General features: G+C 37.7%; 1 protein-coding gene across 10 annotated transcripts in view; it reads left to right on the top strand.

Moving 5' to 3' along the window:
- The window catches only part of LNPK (lunapark, ER junction formation factor), a 77,821-nt gene that overhangs the window by 14,223 nt on the left and 44,524 nt on the right, over positions 1-19,074 (top strand). For 6 of the 10 annotated variants that reach the window (XM_065561895.1, XM_005300439.3, XM_008178390.3 and 3 more), the window contains 4 exons: positions 2,151-2,209; positions 9,861-9,901; positions 15,616-15,699; positions 15,781-15,832. In XM_065561895.1, coding sequence (XP_065417967.1) covers positions 2,151-2,209; positions 9,861-9,901; positions 15,616-15,699; positions 15,781-15,832 — 236 coding nt within the window. The remainder of the gene's footprint in view (positions 1-2,150; positions 2,210-9,860; positions 9,902-15,615; positions 15,700-15,780; positions 15,833-19,074) is intronic. The other 4 variants (XM_065561893.1, XM_065561892.1, XM_065561896.1 and 1 more) reach the window with 1 other exon arrangement.

The following is a 19,074-nucleotide window of genomic DNA, read 5'->3' as shown; positions in this document are numbered from 1 at the left end:
GGCCTCGCTTCTTGAAACTGCAATTACTTCCATTCAGAATTATTTTGTCCCATTCCTTCAGCTGAAACTTTAAATAGTTTAATTCTCTGATAATTAAATTGACAAGATTCTTCATTTAACCTTTTAAATTTAAGAGCTGGAGTGGACATTTTATAGTCCTAAAAAAGAGAATTTAGAGTGGAAACTTCAGTATTAATAGCACTATCTGGTTGCTCAACATATAGTACTAGGTGGTGGGGGTTGGGGGAAAGAAACTTGGCTTGGGAAAAAATACATAATTGTTAAAGGAAATAATGCTTCTGGGTTTATAGCCTACTCTCCAAAACAATTTAAGACCCTATAGACATACGATGCATCGTTGTATCATCACTTTATAGAGAATAGGTGCCACTCACATGACATATAAGGAATATGTCAGCAATCCTTATACTACTTTATAGCTATTTTAAAAATAGTTATTAAACCATGAATTTGAAAGCGGAATGTCAGTATAGTATGCCTTTGTTAATCCTGTCTCTGTCAGTGATTTGTTGTCTGTGACCTTCAGCAGTCACTTCACCTGCATACCTTGACACCTGCATCTGGAAAGTTGGGATAGTAGTTAACTAACTTATCTCTCAGGGATTGTGTGCCTATTAATTGTTGTAAGCATTTTAATAATGTAATATATAAATGCTAAGTATGTGCTTATCAAACAGCGATATTAATGTGTTACATTAAAATGTGGAATTTTGCTTATTCTTTGTGATGCTAAACATGATTTTTGGTAACTCTTTGCTTTAACCTCGTGCAGACCTCTAATATTTATTATTGGCTTCATTTAATTCTGTGTCTGCCTTTAGATTTTTATATAGTGCCTATGACAAACAGGGTTTTATATAAAATTCTCAGTGAGGCTTGAAAATCTACTTGCCACTAGGGAGTTGGTAGATTTTCCTGACAACAAGCAAGAGGGGCTGAAAGCATCAGTTTAAGTAGCACTTAAGTTATTTTTTTAAAATAATAGTTTCTAATCCTTATGCCTGAAAGGAGAACCTTACTACTGTAAAATGAATGTAAATCAGTGCAGTTTTTTCTTCCTAAGAGTGCAGATAAACTGCTCCATTGTCTCTGCTAATATTCGTAGTCTTATGAAGCAGCAGGATAAAACTGACAAGAGGTGGGTCAGCATCACTGCTGCTATTCAATTTTACAGGACTCTGACAAGAATAATGTCAGTTTACTCTTCTGCTTGGAAAAAGATTTAATGTAGCAAGTGCACAATAACGTTTTTTTGTGGACCTTTCTGGTACGACCCCTCCCCATTAACCTCCCAAATCTTCAGTTTTTTGAGTATAGCTGGTAAGTCTAGTCCTCAGGTTCGTATATGTCTGATAACTATTTCAAGCAGTAACCTGCAAATGAAGTTGTTTGCAGCAGATTACTTGAGCAGCATAGTCCTTGAATTTATAATGTTTCTACATGAAAATCAATCCTTGCTTGAATCCTTACATATTATAATATGTGACTAAATATGTGCCAGTCGTTTATTTTTAAAATTCTTATTATTATAGGTTTTACTGATTTACTTTTGGAGGGTATATATTACAACTTCCCCATGAAATATGACATTGCCATTGTGGCTGCTTCTTCATTAGCTCTTCACATAGTAATAATTTGTTTCATTATATTTTAATAGAAACATGACTGATTTTATGTAAATCAGTGCTGTGATGTGAGGAAATGCTGGCGCATCATTCATAACTTCCCACTTTGTAATAGATTTGTGAAGATTTTCACTATTTTCTGCATAGTTGCTAAGGATGCTTTCCTTGAAGGAAGTGATTATAGATAATCTACTTTGAAAACTAGGTGTTACAAGGGAAATGTGACCTAGGAGTAATGTTACTTTTTCTGTTGGTGTCCTTTGCAACATTTGCAAGAAATGTTGGAGGGGAACAATGCCACCTTTTGTGAAAGTGTTCGACACTAGCTGTTCTGTGAAACTTGAGTTTCTATTAAACCTTCAGAATAGGCTACTTGTAAACCGTTTTGGAGGAGTGCTAGTCGCTCCATAATTGAGGGTGAAGTTAGCTTCCCATTACAAATTCAACTATTTTGAGTTGTTTTATTAGTCTTAAAGTAAAATAACTTCTTTTCCCGCCCCGCAGAATCTGGTTTATAAGAACAGTGCTCATTTTCTTCTTTTCCAAAAGAACAGAAAGAAACAGTAAGTATCTTTTCAGTCTTTTTCAAATGCTGTGGAACTAATTAGTAGGAGTGAGACTCAATATAATGGTATACAGGTACTTATATTAACTTCCAGGAGAGGAATGAGGACTTCTTGGTTGAGGCACAGAACTGGGACTTGGTAGACTTTTAAATTCTGTTTCTGCCACTTACTTCTTTGGAAAGTCACTTAATCTCTTTTCTTCCCATCTCTAAAATGGCCTGTGGCATACAATAGTCCAATCTCCTTTGGGTTTCATTTACTTTTGAGATAAGAATACATGATCTAGTGGTCCCTTCTGGCCTTAAACTCTATGATTTTGTGTGAGAGACTCATATGGCCCCCTGACTAGAATATAAGCTCGATTGAATATAGGGCTTCAAAAATGTTACTACAAGTACTCTGGCAGTATTTTGACTGTCTTAACTTTCTCATGCTATGAGTAAGGGCAGAGACTGTTTATATGAAATAAGTTCTAAGACTACTGCAATCTTCATTGTTGTTTGTAGCATGGCTGTAATAGTATGCTATTAAAAAGCAGCAGCATCTTCTAAATGGGAAAGTGAGACAGGCAAGCATCATTTTCTTGATGCAGTATTAATATGTTGTATTTTGAGAGCTGCCTATCCACTGCAATGGGAATTCCTGATTTTTTTTTTTTAAAGTAGTACAGATAGGTGGCATGAGAATAATTCAGAATGTTCAAAAGGGATGGCCAGAGTTCTAATAAAAGGATAAATTCTAAGGCAAAATTTAAAAACAGGCATTTGTGGTAGCGGGCCTGTCCATATCATTTAGAGTTCATGAAGAGACCTCTTCATTAAAGGCGAGATTGCCTTCAACACTCCTTACTGATGTATGCGAAACATGTAAAGAGAATTGAGATTTGGCCCTGTGTCTTATGACTCAAAGGAGATTCAAGAGTTGTACTTGGGTTATTTGAAACTCCTTGTAATTTACCAAGTTAAGCAACATAACTTTTTGAGCATCTTTCCTCTGATTCAACACTGCTTAAATGTTTTAGATATAAATATACCTATAGCTTTATTTTTCAATGTGTTCCAGGATTATTTTCTTTAGAGATGAAAGTGTATCAGTGTCTTGTGCTAATATGTTGCACTTTTTTTCACTTTCTGCAGTATCTGTGTAGTTTGCCTGGATATTTTAAGTTTACAGAAGTTTTAAACTCAACAGACTAACTTAATACTTTTTGTTAAACCTGTGTGTTGAGGGAATTTTTATGCAGCTTGGAACATGCCAATATGAACTAAGTCTAACCATTCCAGGAAATGGGAAGGACAAAGCTCTCTACCTTAATTAAAAAGCTAGTGTCAAATTTTATTTGTTAATAGAGCTTGGATTACCTGAAAGCAGTGGGAATTTGAATGGGCAAAGGACACTAGGTTGTAATCTTAAACTGAACAATTTTGGCCAAAAACTAAACAGACTAGCTCAGACTTCTCTTCCTCCATACTCTTTTCCTTCTGAGTACAACTGTTAAACTTAATCCTAGTGACAGTGGGGTGGGAGTTTCTGTTTTTGTTCTAGATGGGGCTATTCTGGGAGGCCAATCTTTTATCTTGTCTCTTTCTCTCTCACCACAAGCTGTAGTGGGGGAATTTATATTTTGCAGGGGAAGGTGAATGGTTTACATACTGCTTGATATTCTGTGTGTGGCTGTTGGGGAAGGACGGATAATGAGACTGTTGAATTGACCCACCATCATATGCTTGATGAAGCTCGGTCTCACTTTCATCAGATGCACGTGGTGGTTTTCTTGCTTTCTCAGCATTTGACCAAAAACAGAACATGGAGGAGAGTAGGATGGCTGAAGATTACCTTGACTAAGGCAGAGGTGATGGTAATAGGTTGAGAGATTGGATCTTCAGGTGATGTGGTCGGGGGGATTTCAGTGTCCATTATTAAAATGTGTGTCAGGAGAATGCAGATAACTCTTCCTTCAAGAGTCCCTCATTTGGGACTACTTTAAGACCTCTGTTTCTAGGGTGTCTGGGATCCATGTCACTAGTATCTCTTAATCTGTTTGGTTAGACGTTTGATGTGCTTTCTCTGCTCTGGACCTAGTCTAGCCCTTAGGACTTTTTAATTTTTTTTTATTTAAATAACACTGGTTCCAAAATACTGGCTATATGGTACTGAGTCCTTGTTGTTTTCATCTGCTAAATTTAGCTGAGCGCTAAAATATATAACACTTTCCTAATAGTGAGTTCCAGGAATTGCCACAGGGAGGTCATTTTAACCACCACTGGGAGGTGCTCCGTGAGGTTAATTTGTGGATCACTTTCCTTTCCACTTGTAATCTGTTAATTTTTATTGCCTGGGTCACTGTAATTGCCCATGCAGGTAAAATCCCATGGGAAGCAAGTCTAAGGGGAAAAACAATTGAAGACAGTTGGCAGTTTTTCAAAGACACATTATTAAGGGCACAAGAGCAAACTATCCCACTGCGTAGGAAAGATAGGAAGTATGGCAAGAGACGACCCTGGCTTAACCAGGAGATCTTCAATGATCTAAAACTCAAAAAAAGAGTCCTACAAAAAGTGTAATTTGACTGAGTTTCCAAAGGATGAATATAAACAAATAACAAAAATATTTGTTTATATTAGAAAACAAAATTAGAAAAGGCAAGGCACAAAACGAGATCAAACTAGCCAGAGACATAAAAGAAAGCAAGAAAACATTGTACAAATACATTAGAAGCAAGAGAGAGACCAAGAACAGAGTAGGCCCATTACTCAATGAGGGGGGAACGACCATAACAGAAAATGTGGTAATGGCAGAGGTTCTTAATGACTTCTTTGTTTCGGTTTTCACCAAGAAGGTTGGTGGCGATTGGACATCTAACATAGTGAATGCCAGTGAAAACGAGGTAGGATCAGAGTCTCTAAAATAGGGAAAGAACAAGCCAAAAATTACTTAGACAAGTTAGATGTCTTCAAATCACCAGGGCCTGATGACATGCACCCTAGAATATTCAAGGAGCTGACTGAGGAGATATCTGAGCCATTAGCAATTATCTTTGAAAAGTCATGGAAGAGGGAGAGATTCCAGAAGACTGGAAAAGGGCAAATATAGTGCCCATCTATAAAAAGGGAAATAAGGACAACCTGGGAAATTACAGACCAGTCAGCATAACTTTCGTACCTGGAAAGATAATGGAGAAAATAATTAAGCAATCAATTTGCAAACACCTAGAAGAAAATAAGGTGATAAATAACAGCATGGATTTGTCAAGAACAAATCGTGTCAAACCAACCTGATAGCTTTCTTTGACAGGGTAACAAGCCTCGTGGATAGGGGGGGAGTGGTAGATGTGGTATATCTTGACTTTAGTAAGGCTTTTGATACTGTCTCACATGACCTTCTCATAAACAAATTAGGGAAATGCAACCTAGATGGAGCAACTATAAGGTGGGTGCATAACTGGTTGGAAAATCATTCCCAGAGAATAGTTATCAGTGGTTCACAGTCATGCTGGAAGGGCATAACAAGTGGGGTCCCACAGGGATCGGTTCTGGGTCCAGTTCTGTTCAATATCTTCATCAATGATTTAGATAATGGCAAAGGGAGTACACCAAGCTGGGAGGGGTTGCAAGTGCTTTGGAGGATAGGATTAAAATTCAGAATGATCTGGATAAACTGGAGAAATGGTCTGAAGTCAATAGGATGAAATTCAATAAGGACAAATGCAAAGTACTCCACTTAGGAAGGAACAATCAGTTGCACACATAGAAAATGAGAAATGACTGCCTAGGAAGGAGTACTGCGGAAAGGGATCTGGGGGTCATAGTGGATCACAAGCTAAATATGAGTCAACAGTGTAATGCTGTTGCAAAAAAAGCAAACATCATTCTGGGATGTATTAGCCGGAGTATTGTAAGCAAGACACAAGAAGTAATTCTTCTGCTCTACTCCACGCTGATTAGGCCTCAACTGGAGTATTGTCCAGTTCTGGGCACCACATTTCAGGAAAGATGTGGACAAATTGGAGAAAGTCCAGAGAAGAGCAACAAAAATGACTAAAGGTTTAGAAAACATGACCTATGAGGAAAGAGTGAAAAAATGGGGTTTGTTTAGTCTGGAGAAGACTGAGAGTACATAAAAGGTTGTTACAAGGAGGAGGGAGAAAACTGTACTTATTAACCTCTGAGGATAGGACAAGAAACAATGGGCTTAAATTGCAGCAACGGCAGTTTAGGTTGGACATTAGGAAAAACTTTGTAACTGTCAGAATGGTTAAGTACTGGAATAAATTGCCTAGGGAGGTTGTGGAATCTCCATCATTGAGGATTTTTAAGAGCAGGTTGGACAAATGCCTGTCAGGGATGGTATAGATAATGCTTAGTCCTGCCTTGAGTGCAGGGGACTGGACTAGATGACCTCTCGAGGTCCCTTCCAGTTCTATGATTCTATGTTTTAAATATACTGCAGTGCTCATTGGGGCTGCAGTTGAAGACCACTGGGAAGTTGCACTTGGTGAAGAATGTAGCTGCTTGTCTGTTATATAGTATTAACCACTGGAACATCTTCCAGTTGTTCAACTGTACTGGCATCATATTGCTTCTGGGTGCAGTTTGAGTTGTTGTCATTGATCTGTAGTCTTAAATGGTGTGGGCTATCTGGGAGGCTGCCTCTCTCTCGTAATTTGCTGTGGCAGTCAAATTCAGTAATGGTGTGTGTGACCATGGTGCCTGGAGGGGTCATATTGAGAATGCTTTCTCAGTGCAAACGGCAAGAAATAGGGCAGACAATCTCCAAAACTGGTCGTTTATTCTATAATTAGATTCACTAAGCCGGTAGCCAACTAGCTTCTGTAATATCACACTGGTTACCAAGAAGCCAAAATACAGTCCCCCTTTAAGCAATCCACCCTTTGGCTCCTATCCAGACAGCCAAGTCTAATATAGTGAGAGATTACTGAAAACTGTATTCACCATACTTAGTCCTACCAATTCCAGAAAAGCGGACACATTGCCTGCCAGGTCAATGAATATTTCAGATCTCACCCAAATACATTCTTACAGCCAATCCTTATTAACTAGATCTAAGACTTATTACTAAAAGAAAAAAGAGTTAATATACATACAAATGTGTATAAAAACCTTACGTTTGTTTCATAGCAGAGATGGTGAGAATGCTGATTTGTAAAAGTCTTTCTGAAATCAATGTAAAAGGTTATAGTCCAATAGGCAGTCCAGGTGCAGAGTTTCCTTCTATGAGAATTCCAAGGTGAACCCAGAGTAAACCTGAAGGCCTTGGAGTCTTGTGGCTTAGACTTTCCCTGTCAAAGTTTAAGCAGATGTGAGATAAAAAGGATCAGGCCCAAAGCTTCCTTTATAGTTCTTTAGCAGGCTGATAGCCTCTTGACAGCAATCGTCACAGAAGGGCCTTCCTTTGATGAAGACTAGGTAATGTATATTGTTGCTTTGAAGCTAATCTTATGCTTCCTATGCATACATAGGTAACTATTTGTATTAATTAATATAGGGCAATTAACCATTCAAACTATCAAGGCAGTTCATTATGGCATAGACAGTGTAAGCTGAAGACAAAGTAAATAGTTTACTTCCTACAATATCTTATATATTATATCTTTGGTCTTTGATTCAGTAGAATACAGTAACACATCATTAAAAGAAAGGAACAGGATTTTAGCATCTACAAACTAATTAAATCACATTGTTAAACTTCTAACAAGATATAGATAAACACAGACAAATACAGTTAGTATCTACTCTTGATTCTCCAGCAATACAGACAAACATGTTAAAGATTCAAGTCTACTTAACATGGCTTTGATAACTATCTACAAGGAATGGCCCTGTTTACTATTCAGTGCCTCTTGTTAAGTTGTTATGGGTCACATACCAGTCCATAGTCTGTCAGTGTCACAGTGTGTGAGCAAACTGCCTTAATATTTAATCATTTGGGGGCTCTATGGCTCTGGAAACTACTCCTCCCAGCTGGCCCAACAACAGTGGGTTTCTAGGCCTTGCACCATACCTATTGCTCTTTTCTGAGGACGAGGTTACTGGATTGGTGATAGCTGTCGCTTTGTATAAATTGTTTTAAATTATGTATGTGTGCCCAATTAAATACATTTGTGGTGGATGTTATAAATTAACAAATAAAATATCTTTGCTTTGATGAAAGAAGCCTACTAAATCAGCAAGAATTGAAATGTCGTCTGAGAACACAAACACTAATGTAAACTCTTTTAAATTTTGAGAAACAATTCATAGATAATGTAACCTTATTCCAGTCTTCTTCTTTTATGAATTTGCGATGGCTTAAATAATGGTTATGTAATTCCATAATTTTAGTTTTCTTGTCACTATAGCCTTTTCTCGCTTATGTACTATCTTTGTGAAAAACTGATGCTGCAAAATAAATTTTGAGCCCACAAAATGAGCTGTACTGAGCAAGCTGTTAAATAACACTAAGGGAGGAAAAATAACTGTAAATACCTTTTATATTTTTTTGCTTGTTAGAATGCATTGTTCACCTATAAAGGAGGTAGCAGAGAATTGGTAGTATCCAGGGAATTCATTCTGACTTATTACAGTGAGTTTTCCATAAGTACTGAACTACTAGTATTGACTTTCAGGAAAAATCCCACATGCATTTGACTTAAATTTTTTCTCTCTTAGAGATAAAGGTTAGATGTTGTGCTTACTGGCTGTAACACTGTCCCTTCTATTCTGTAGTAATGAGATGAACTTCTGGTAGTCATATCTTCTCTTATAAAACTGGGATTTTGTTATATTTTGGAAATGCTGTCAGGATCAAATATATAGATCCCATTGATAAGTTTGGAAATGATCTAGTATTTGCAACTAGCATGCATGAGACTTGAATAAAATATATTAGACGGTGAGAGAGACAAACTTTGCTAAACACTAAAAATCATGGATCGAATAGAGACGCTGGATTTATGGCTTATTACAACAATCTGTAATACACTAACCCCTAACCCTCATGACTGGAGAATTGTTAACGGGCCACTTCACCTTGAATGGTCCCTTGAAATATGTGTTAATTCCTTATTGTATGCAGCTGTGACACTCTGAGTACATTTCCCAGACCTGAAGAAGAGCTCTAGGCAAGCTTGAAAGTTTGTCCCTCTTACCAACAGAAGTTGGTCCAGTAAAAGATATTAACCAACCTTGTCTCTTTAATATCATAGGACCAACACAGCTACAACAGCACTGTAGAAAGTGTATTAAACACGTGAATCTGGGACTCAAACAGCTGTATTAAAATTCAAACTAAAAGATTTTCTGTAGTCAACTGAATCAACATATTTAAGCAAACATTGCTATTGTTGCACCAGTTTTAATGTAGGTCCAAACAGAACTTGTGCTGTACTAGTTTGTTTAATTAAGTGGTGCTTTAAAAGGTTTTATAATTAAAACTTGAAACTGCCAATAGGTTTAGGTGGCTTATTTAAAACTCTTATGTGAGAATACACTAAGCACAAGAAGGATTTGCTAACGTACTGGGATTACTTGGGGCCAGTGAATGAAAATATTGTTTGGCTCTCACAAGTGAGACATATTCAATTAATCTATGCTGAAATATATTTATCACATTTTTAATATTAAAAACTAACATAAATCTTGTTTTTTAGGTGAAGCATTAGAAGAGCTAAAATCCCAAAAGAAAAAAATAGTGAGTAAATTTTTTTCAAATAAATCTATCATTATATCCTGTTAAACATTCCCTCTACAGCTCTGCTAACTGAGATTGACTATAGAACATAAGGTGGGAAAGAAAGGAAACTATCTTTTTGTAATGTGTTTACAATTTGTAATTTGAGGTCTTGTCCCTCACCAAAAATAACCGAAATTGATTCTTCCATTTGAAAATCAATCTCATTTTAGTTTATTTGGACGTCCCATCAAGCCAATGGTTTTGGGACTGTTGGATCAGTTTGTAGATCCATTTGATCAGGGAGTGAAAAACTTTCCTGAAGCCCACTGGCATGGGGACTAAGCTGACTAGTCAAGGTGAAAAATATCTGTGCTGCTATGTCACTAAAACCACACCCCAATAATTTAAAAATACAGTACACAATTGTATTTAATTGTAACATCATTAATTAACTCTGTTTACTTGAGGTTAAAAAAATGTTACTTTTGTTATCTTATTTCCCTTTCTGGCTTTGTTCTATATTTTCTTTTCTGTAATAGATTATAGTGCATCTTTTCCTGCATTGCCTTGACAGTTTCTTCTTGTCCTTCTTTCTCCCTGCAGTGTTCTCTATCTCCTTCCTTTCATTTCCTCTTCTCCAAATCTCTCTTCCATACTTCATGTTTTTTTGTCTGTCCTATCAGCCTCTCCCTCTCTGAGCTCATCCACTTTTTTATGTAGCTCTTCAAACAACACTTCCAAATAAGTTTGAAACTGGCACTCACAAGTACTTTGCTTCACCTGGATCAACACTTAATCTTAGTAGCCTGGATCTTGAGTTGAAAGAATTCTTAAAGCTCAGGAACTCTTTTTTTCATTACAATGGTGCAGTGTTGGGAACCATTCCACTCTGATTTATAATATGATACGGAAGATCTTCATTCACTTATGCAAAAATTACACTTCATTCTCCTACCTTGTGCTATCAAGCATACACTTAAGTACTAATCATTTGGCTTTGGAAAGAGTCTGTCACCCAGAGTCACTAGACTCCCTTCATAATTTGGTCCACATGTATTTTACTCTCCAAGTTACTTAGAATCTTTTTATTCCTGTGGACTTTATGTCTAAGGTATGGAGATGCTGTCTCAGCAGTACTTCTCTAATCTTAAACATGTAAGGTGACCCTCTTTTCAATTGCTCTCTACTATTTGAATTGTTATAATATGGTCCGATTTGATATGACATCAGCCAGTGGGTGGCAGAACTAGAAGCCTCAAATCTTTTCTCCATATGTGTGTTATCCATAACTACAATAGTGTCCTTACAAAAATGCTTCCTTACCTTTTGGTAGCTTAATTCAACCAAATATGGAAATGAAACTGCCAAAGCTGTGCAGGAGTTGCGGGCTATGGCCTGTTAAGCTTTTCTCTCTCACGTTAAGGGTCAGGATCTTTTCCCTAGTCTACACTGGGGGAGGGAGAGGTGTCGATCTAAGTTATGCAACTTCAGCTACGTGAATAACGTAGCTGAAGTCGACATACTTAGATCGACTTACCGTGGTGTCTTCACTGCGGTGAGTTGACTGCTGCCGCTCCCCCGTCGACTCTGCTTGCGCCTCTCGCAGCGCTGGTGTACAGGAGTCGACGGAAGAGGGCTCGGGGGTCGATTTATCGCGACTAGACGTGATAAATCGATCCCCACTGGATTGATGGCTGCCCACCAATCTGGCGGGTAGTGTAGATATGGACAACACAGCATGAACAGGCAGCGTGGGTGAGACAGTCCTAGACAATACATTTCATAGAGTACTAAATTTATAGTGAACTGTGTTCACATTTAATCTGTAGAGTAAAATTAACAAAAAAATTCATTTGAATTCCAAATGAATAAATTGGAGGCATTTTTGTCTGCTTGTTGATGGAAAGTCCACAAAAAAAGGCTAGATTTGTTCACTACACTGTTAACTCAGATGATGATCTACTCAGAGTACAGACTGTTGTGGCCTAATGTATGCACTTTAGTTCCTATTTTAAATAATGGATTGCTATATTAACTCTTACGTTTTATATAAAAGATGTGAATTAATCTTGCAGCTCGGTGAACATACAATTCTTTTAGTTCTCCACCTGAACTACTTGGACCATTTGTGGTGGAATGGAATGTTAGCTGTTGGCATGGTGTGCTGCTAGTTCTCAAAATTTTCAGCTGCTAAATCAAATTTAAAAGAAGATTAAAATGCATTGATAATAATCCTTTTGATGTAGTTGCTACAGGAATTCTGTTGATTGCCAGTTGGAGAGCAGACCATCCATGCAATTATGAATAGGAGACATTGTGGTCCTTGAGACCATCTCTTTAAAATATGCTTATCATGATGAAATAGTTTGAAAACCCCTGTTTGTAGGGTGGTATCAAGGTACATAGAGATTTCACTTATTGTGTGACTCTGGTTTTTGTGACTGAGAAGTTGGGCTGCTGCATTTTGTACAAATCAGATTTTCCATGTAGTCTCCACCTTTAGTCCTAAATGTATTTAATTACAGTACTCTAGCCTAAATGTGAAGTATATCTTTGTCTTATTTTTTATAAGAAAGGAAAAGCTGGCAGTGAATGGGATTTCTCACCAATGAGTTGCCATGTGGATGATCAGGAGGAGCCTGACTCTACTACCTTGGTGAATGGAAGGTGAAGATGCCCTAGGGGAGAGAGGTCAATGTCTTGGTTAGCTCTTTGAAGTGCTTCGCTTCACTTCACCCATTGCTTAATTCTTGCATGGGTCAGTTTGAGTTAGGTGCAGTCTGTCCATGTGCTAATCTTTGGCAGACACTGATCTTTTGGTGACACCATTGATTGCGTCTAACAGAAAAGGAGATGAAGTGGGTGTCATAGCCTTATTGTTGGAAATAGAACCTGTGACCTATTGTAGCTTCTCCAAGATGTCTTGTTACATTGAAAGGGAGGTGTGGAGAACATAGAATTACATGTGCGTGCTCTTGAAGATGAAGAGCAGCTGCCTTTCATGATGCTGGGTCCTGCTAGGATCTGGGGCAATTACTAATGGAATGTGTATAGAGAAATCAAGAAATAAAAGCTATTAGGTTTGATCTCTAACAAAATTTTCCTTATATCCTTATATATAACATTTACTTCTCATTGACTTCTTGCAAGATCCTCTGCAATATTTCATTTATTTTAGCACTATTTAGCACTGCACTTCATATCTAGGGGGCTTGCAATGCAATTTATGCAAACAATACATTTCAGACATCATGCACAGGATAACTAAGTGAGAGTCTAACCTTAAAATGGTCTAGAATTTATTTTATTTGGCAGATTGTCATTAACCGTCAGTAAGGAAAAAGCATCAGATCATTTGAATGGGGAATCCTTCTTGGTCCATAAAAAGATTGCAATAGAGCCTTGTTAATCCAGACTTCTGTTAACTGCAGACTTGCACTGAAAGTGGACTTCCAGGTTTGTAGTCTACTGGAACCATGTAAAAACTTTACTAGGCAGATGCTTTGGAGCAAGGCTGCTTACCTGTTGGTGCCCTGCTGATGTTGACGGGGGTCAGGGATAGGCTTGCATTGCTCACCTACTATTTTTGTGGCGGTAGAGATCAAGAGACTGAAGGCAGGGAGGGCCTTGGAAAGGTATCCACCTTTCCCAGTGTATTTTCAGCAATCTAGAGCTGCAGTGGCAGTGCTCCCAGCAAGAGGTCTGAGTGAAGAAGGCTACTACAACCCGTTGACTGCATGGAGAGTCTGTGCTGTTTCTTCACCACCCCTCAGATTGACCCCAATTGCTCCCCAAAGGAAAGCAGAGGGGCATAATGAGAGAATATTACTTCCCCTTGGTGATGGGATAGTGTTAGTGTCTACTAGCTCTCATGGCTGGGTCAGTTTTACAGGAGAGCTGAAATAGTTGTGGAGCCTCTCCTAAGGTCATCTGCTGGAGGAAAATGAAAAAGGCCTTCTTGTGGTGCTGGCTACTTGCCTTCAGTTTCCTCTTCCCTTGTGTGGCTACCAAAGAGCAATGAAAACATGACACCCATTTTTTAACGGCTCTCCATTAGCATGAACAGGAATAAGTAATTAGCCCAGTTTCAGGGCTTCTGAGTTGGGGGAGGAGCCAGAGGTTGACAAAGGTACTCCTTCGTTTGGCCTTCCTAACGTGATATGTCACCATAACTGGCTCCTTCCCAAGCTTCCTTTCCCAGATCTTTCAGCCACTTTGAGATTTCCCTTCTGGACTCTCCTTCTCCTTAGAAATGTTATTGAGGGATGTGTATTCTAGATCCTTATTTCTGATCTCATACTAAAGCTCCATTGCACTTTTTGCTAACCCCAATATCCTGCTCAAATTTCAGTTTAGGGAATTGCTTTTTACTTTCCTAATCATTTAGTGGTTTCAGTTGTGCTTAATGTACAATCTGGATAATATTTCATTTCCTGTCTTAAACCATTGTGAGTGTTGCTGTGAGCTGTTAAACAGATGCTGAATTTCCATTGTGAATGAAGTGAATTTTATTTACACATGTTCTGGGATCTATCTGGATAAGAAGGCACTATTATAGTTGTAAGCCATTATCACTAATCTGCTGGTGAGAAATGAAAATTGCAGACATCCCACCCTCTGCAAACTAGTGGTCCTGAAGTCTCAGTAAATTTATTTCTTAGCAGCGATAAATGACTGTTTGACAGAACTTACTTTTGTGGCCACTGACCTTTTAAGTTACCAACTGTTCACACCAGCAACCAAACATAATATGAAACTATGGTACTCTAAACAAAATATTATTTGATACCGGAATATCTGAGGAATAAGGTCCATCTGAGGCTCTGTAAAATACTTTATATTCACTGTACATATTAGCCATTTGTCATAACTATGTGTATCTGTGTTCTAAAGTTCAGCTTCCTCTGATGTTGGCTATTAACCGCTAAAAAGATACTTTACTAGTGATTACTTTTTTAATTAAGCCCATGTATTAGCTATAAAGCCACTTGAGTGCATTGTAAATAAAATGCTGTAATAATGAAGTGTTTTAATTATGCTCCCTAAAGTATGCATAATACTCAGTAAATTTTTATTTAAATTCTTAACATGTTCAGTTGTTTCTGAAAAGCAGTTTGAATGTAACCGTAAAGATGGAGTTTAGCCTTTAAAGTCACTTGAGCAAATTCCATGGCTGTTCTCCCAGTTAGTGAGTGTTCACAGCATTTGCAGCAAGCTAATTGCTTCTGCTAATAAATAATCTAAAATCGATGCTGACAGCAGTTAATTGGCACAGAGACTTTATTCTGTAAAGCACTTGGCTAACGACCTTCTTTAAATTAATAGCATTAAGTGCTATGAGGAAATAAATCTGAGGAATTGCCTGTCATTTGCTTGTCATGTCTAATAACTTCCAATAATGATAGCTGATAGATTTTTGCACATTCCATTATTGAAGTTGGTGCATGTAATTATTCTCCTCATTATATGTAAACAATTAACAATATTTGGTGTTTCCTTGCAATAAAGCAGTTGAGTACAAGTTAGAAGTTAGAAACAATTTTTTTAAAACTAGATTTTGTTTCATTTGAATGCAGTTAATCAAAGTGGTTGAGCACAGTAATGCTTGGTTGGACTAGGCTTTGCACTTTTGCAAATTTTAATGTGATGCTTGTAAACAGAAAAATAAACATTTGAAAAAAAATTTTTTTTTTAAAGAAGTCTGTCTTGACCTGTGAAACCTTTGTTTCTAGCTTGAAGAAGTAATGGAAAAGGAAACTTATAAGACTGCTAAATTAATTCTTGAAAGGTTTGATCCAGATTCTAAGAAGGCAAAGGTAGGAATCTGGTATCAATACTAATTTATTATAAAATGTTTTCTCGATGCTACACTTTTATAATATTACTATAATTGACAGGAGGTTGAACTGCCATCTGCTGGAGCGTCTGCAACTCCAAGACCTGGACAAGGTACTAGCTCTGTGAAATTGCTGCTCTTTATGAAAGATCAGTATTTATAGCAACAAATTCCATTAGAGGAATCTTTTTTTAAATTTTTTTATGGGAATTGTGTGGTAAACTGGGATTAAATTTTTGGGGGTATGGAGGGAATTGGTATTGGATTGTGCCTATTAGTTGCTCTTTACTTAGTAGTGGGTCTGTTATTTGATGAATTAATTTAATGCTTTTTCAGCCAGTTAAGTGTTTAATGCTGCTTGATGTTGATATAGTGTGAATCTGGTTCCAGAATGCATCTTGTGTATCTTCAGATGTGAGATTTTTCTGGGTGGCAATCCCTCAGAATACTAGTTTGCAGTCAAGAGTTTTGTTCAGAGTTTTTTATGTAATGACTGATTTGGATTTCCTACCAACTCATTTGTATTTTTCTTTACTTAGCCAAAACACTCCCAGGGTAAGGTTTTAGAGATAAAAGTAAATTCAGAGATCACCTGAATATTTTATGCAGTACTAAAACCTGATGGTTCTTAACTGTTTTAGACCTTTCCATTTAAAGGTTGTACTACTATGCATGCTAGTGAAATAGAAAACGATTATGTATTAAAAATCATTAAGGAAAAGGTTTATGCTGAGAAACATGCACTCTCCCACCCCAAAAGAGAAGGTAAAATTTATCACATCAAGTGGAATGGCTCTAATTCAGAAATATGGACTATAAATACACTAGTCTTTTTGGAAAACTTAAATTATTCTCCTGGTTAAAATTGATAACGTTAAGTAAATCTGAAACACTACAATAATAATGCCACTATTTCAAATCTAAATGTGTCGTTGGATGAATATAACTGAAGATAGATTGCCCAGAATTTTTTTTTTTTTTTACAGACTAATTTGCTTTTAAAGCAAGTCAACTCAATGGGGCTGCACAGGGTCTAGTGTTCACTACAAGTAATTATGGAATCAGAGGGATATGATTTTCAATCACAGATTCATGTTTCCAGCTGAGCACATATACAAGACTTGCCAAGCTCCCACATCTTTGGTTGCATGGTAGCCCTGACTGCTTTTGTGGAGTCTGGTTGGAAGACTCCTACATAGTCAAACCATTGTTTAGTTTTCATCCTTTTCCCACACTTGCTTGTGATCTGTTGTTTGGGAAGTAGGAAAGAGCTTGAGGAGGCCTAATTTTAAACCAGCCTAGCTATTTCAAGTCACTTTCTCACATGTCACAGCTTCTGGAATGCTGGTGATGATATTTGTACAACATGAAATAGATTATAATTTGCCACTAAAGCTGTTTGTATAATTCTCCTTCCAGTTGAATAAAATCCACTTTTTCTTTTGCTCAATCTTCCAAAATTATCATGATTTTTTTTTTTTACTAGCCCATCCTTGCTTACCCTTGTCGTGACAATGAGCAAGTTTTGCAGTGTGCTGTTTTCACAAACAGCCTTCTCCTTTGGTTTCCTGATGTCTTGGCAGCAGCCTTTGTCTTCTCTTCTGCATTATGTTTATCTGTCCTAATCATAGAGTCGTAGATTCTAACGCCAGAAGGTACCATTATGATCATGTATTCTGATCTCCTGAATAACACCAGTCATAGAATTTCAGTGTGATTCCTGTCACAAGTCCTAACTTCTGTTTGAGCTACCGCATATCTTTTATCCTTTTAGTCCTCATTCTTTTTCTTGAGTTAGATCAGCAGATGCACCAGAGCTAGATCATCACTGCTCTCCTGAGCATTTGAGTAGTGCTGGGTGAAGAGTGAAGCTGCCTGGAAACATATTCCTAGTCTCTTTATAGGCATTGCTGCTCAAAGTGCTGTGTGAAAATTGGACTAGTTTGCTGTCAGCCCAGTATTAAATTTGTTAGTCTCTGATTTTCTTTAATAGATGTGTTTCACCTTATAGATCAGGCCATCAAGAAGAATATTGTTAGTTTCTCAAGTTTGGCTTGGGTAGTATAATTCAAAGTAGGTAGTAGCTCCAAGCCAAAACCAGTATCTGCTACTGGTTTGTGCAGTATATAATTCACTATTGGTGCAACTAAATATCAATTTCAAATTGATCCATATGATAAATGTAAATCTGCATGAATGTAATTAAATTAAATTAATGAAACATTTAAATTATGTGCAAACCTTAATTAAGTTTTCTCTTCACTTAAACTGGTCAGAAGTGCAGTAGATATCAGAAACTCAATTATCATTTGAATGTCAATACTTGTGAATTCTGTCCCCTTAAAAAGAGGATAAGTAATGATGAAAGTGTGGCCAGATTGGTCTCAACTTTAATGTTGCACTCATGATAGATTTAAAAAAAAAAAAGAAAATATTTGAATAGATGAAAATGGAAACTATCTATAAAGCTGAAGAGCTGTTTACTTCAAAGATCTAGTGGATCCACAATTGCATAGCAGTCATTTCTCTGGAGAAAAGAATTAGTCTAAATGTGTGGCAATAATGCAATGCCGGTTGCTTTTTAAATAAATAGTTCTAGTCTTAAACAGTAGGATTAAAAACAATGAGGAGTCCGGTGACACCTTAAAGACTAACAGATTTATTTGGGCATAAGCTTTCGTGGGTAACCCCCCCACTTCTTCAGATACATGGAGTGAAAATTACAGATGCAGGCATAAATATACTGACACATGAAGAGAAGGGAGTTGAGACTCAGTGTTAACAAAGCCAGTTCAGTCAGGGTGGATGTGGTCCACTCCCAATAATTGAGAAGGAGGTATCAATACTAAGGGTATGTCTACACTACGAAATTAGGTCGAATTAATAGAAGCCGGTTTTATAGAAATTGGTTGTATACAGCCAATTTTGTGTGTCCCCACATAAAATGCTCTAAGTGCTCTAGTTGGCGGACCACGTCCACAGTACCGAGGCTAGCGTCGACTTCCGGAGCATTGCACTATGGGTAGCTATCCCACAGTTCCCGCAGTCTCCGCCGCCCATTGGAATTCTGGGTTGAGATCCCAATGCCCGAATGATGCAAAACAGTGTCGCGGGAGGTTCTGGGTACATGTCGTCAGGCCCCTCCCCCTCCGTCAGAGCAACGGCAGACAATAGATTCGCGCCTTTTTACCTGGGTTACCTGTGCAGACAACATACCACGCCAAGCATGGAGCCCGCTCAGCTCAGCTCACCGTCACCATATGTCCTCTGGGTGCCGGCAGACGTGGGACTGCATTGCTACACAGCAGCAGCAGCTAACTGCCTTTTGGCGGTAGACGGTGCAGCATTACTGGTA

Source organism: Chrysemys picta, chromosome 11 (assembly GCF_011386835.1).
Source record: "Chrysemys picta bellii isolate R12L10 chromosome 11, ASM1138683v2, whole genome shotgun sequence".
Taxonomy (NCBI): Eukaryota; Metazoa; Chordata; order Testudines; family Emydidae; genus Chrysemys; species Chrysemys picta.
The sequence above is the reverse complement of the archived record's forward strand: the minus strand, read 5'-3'. Positions and strand labels throughout refer to the sequence as shown.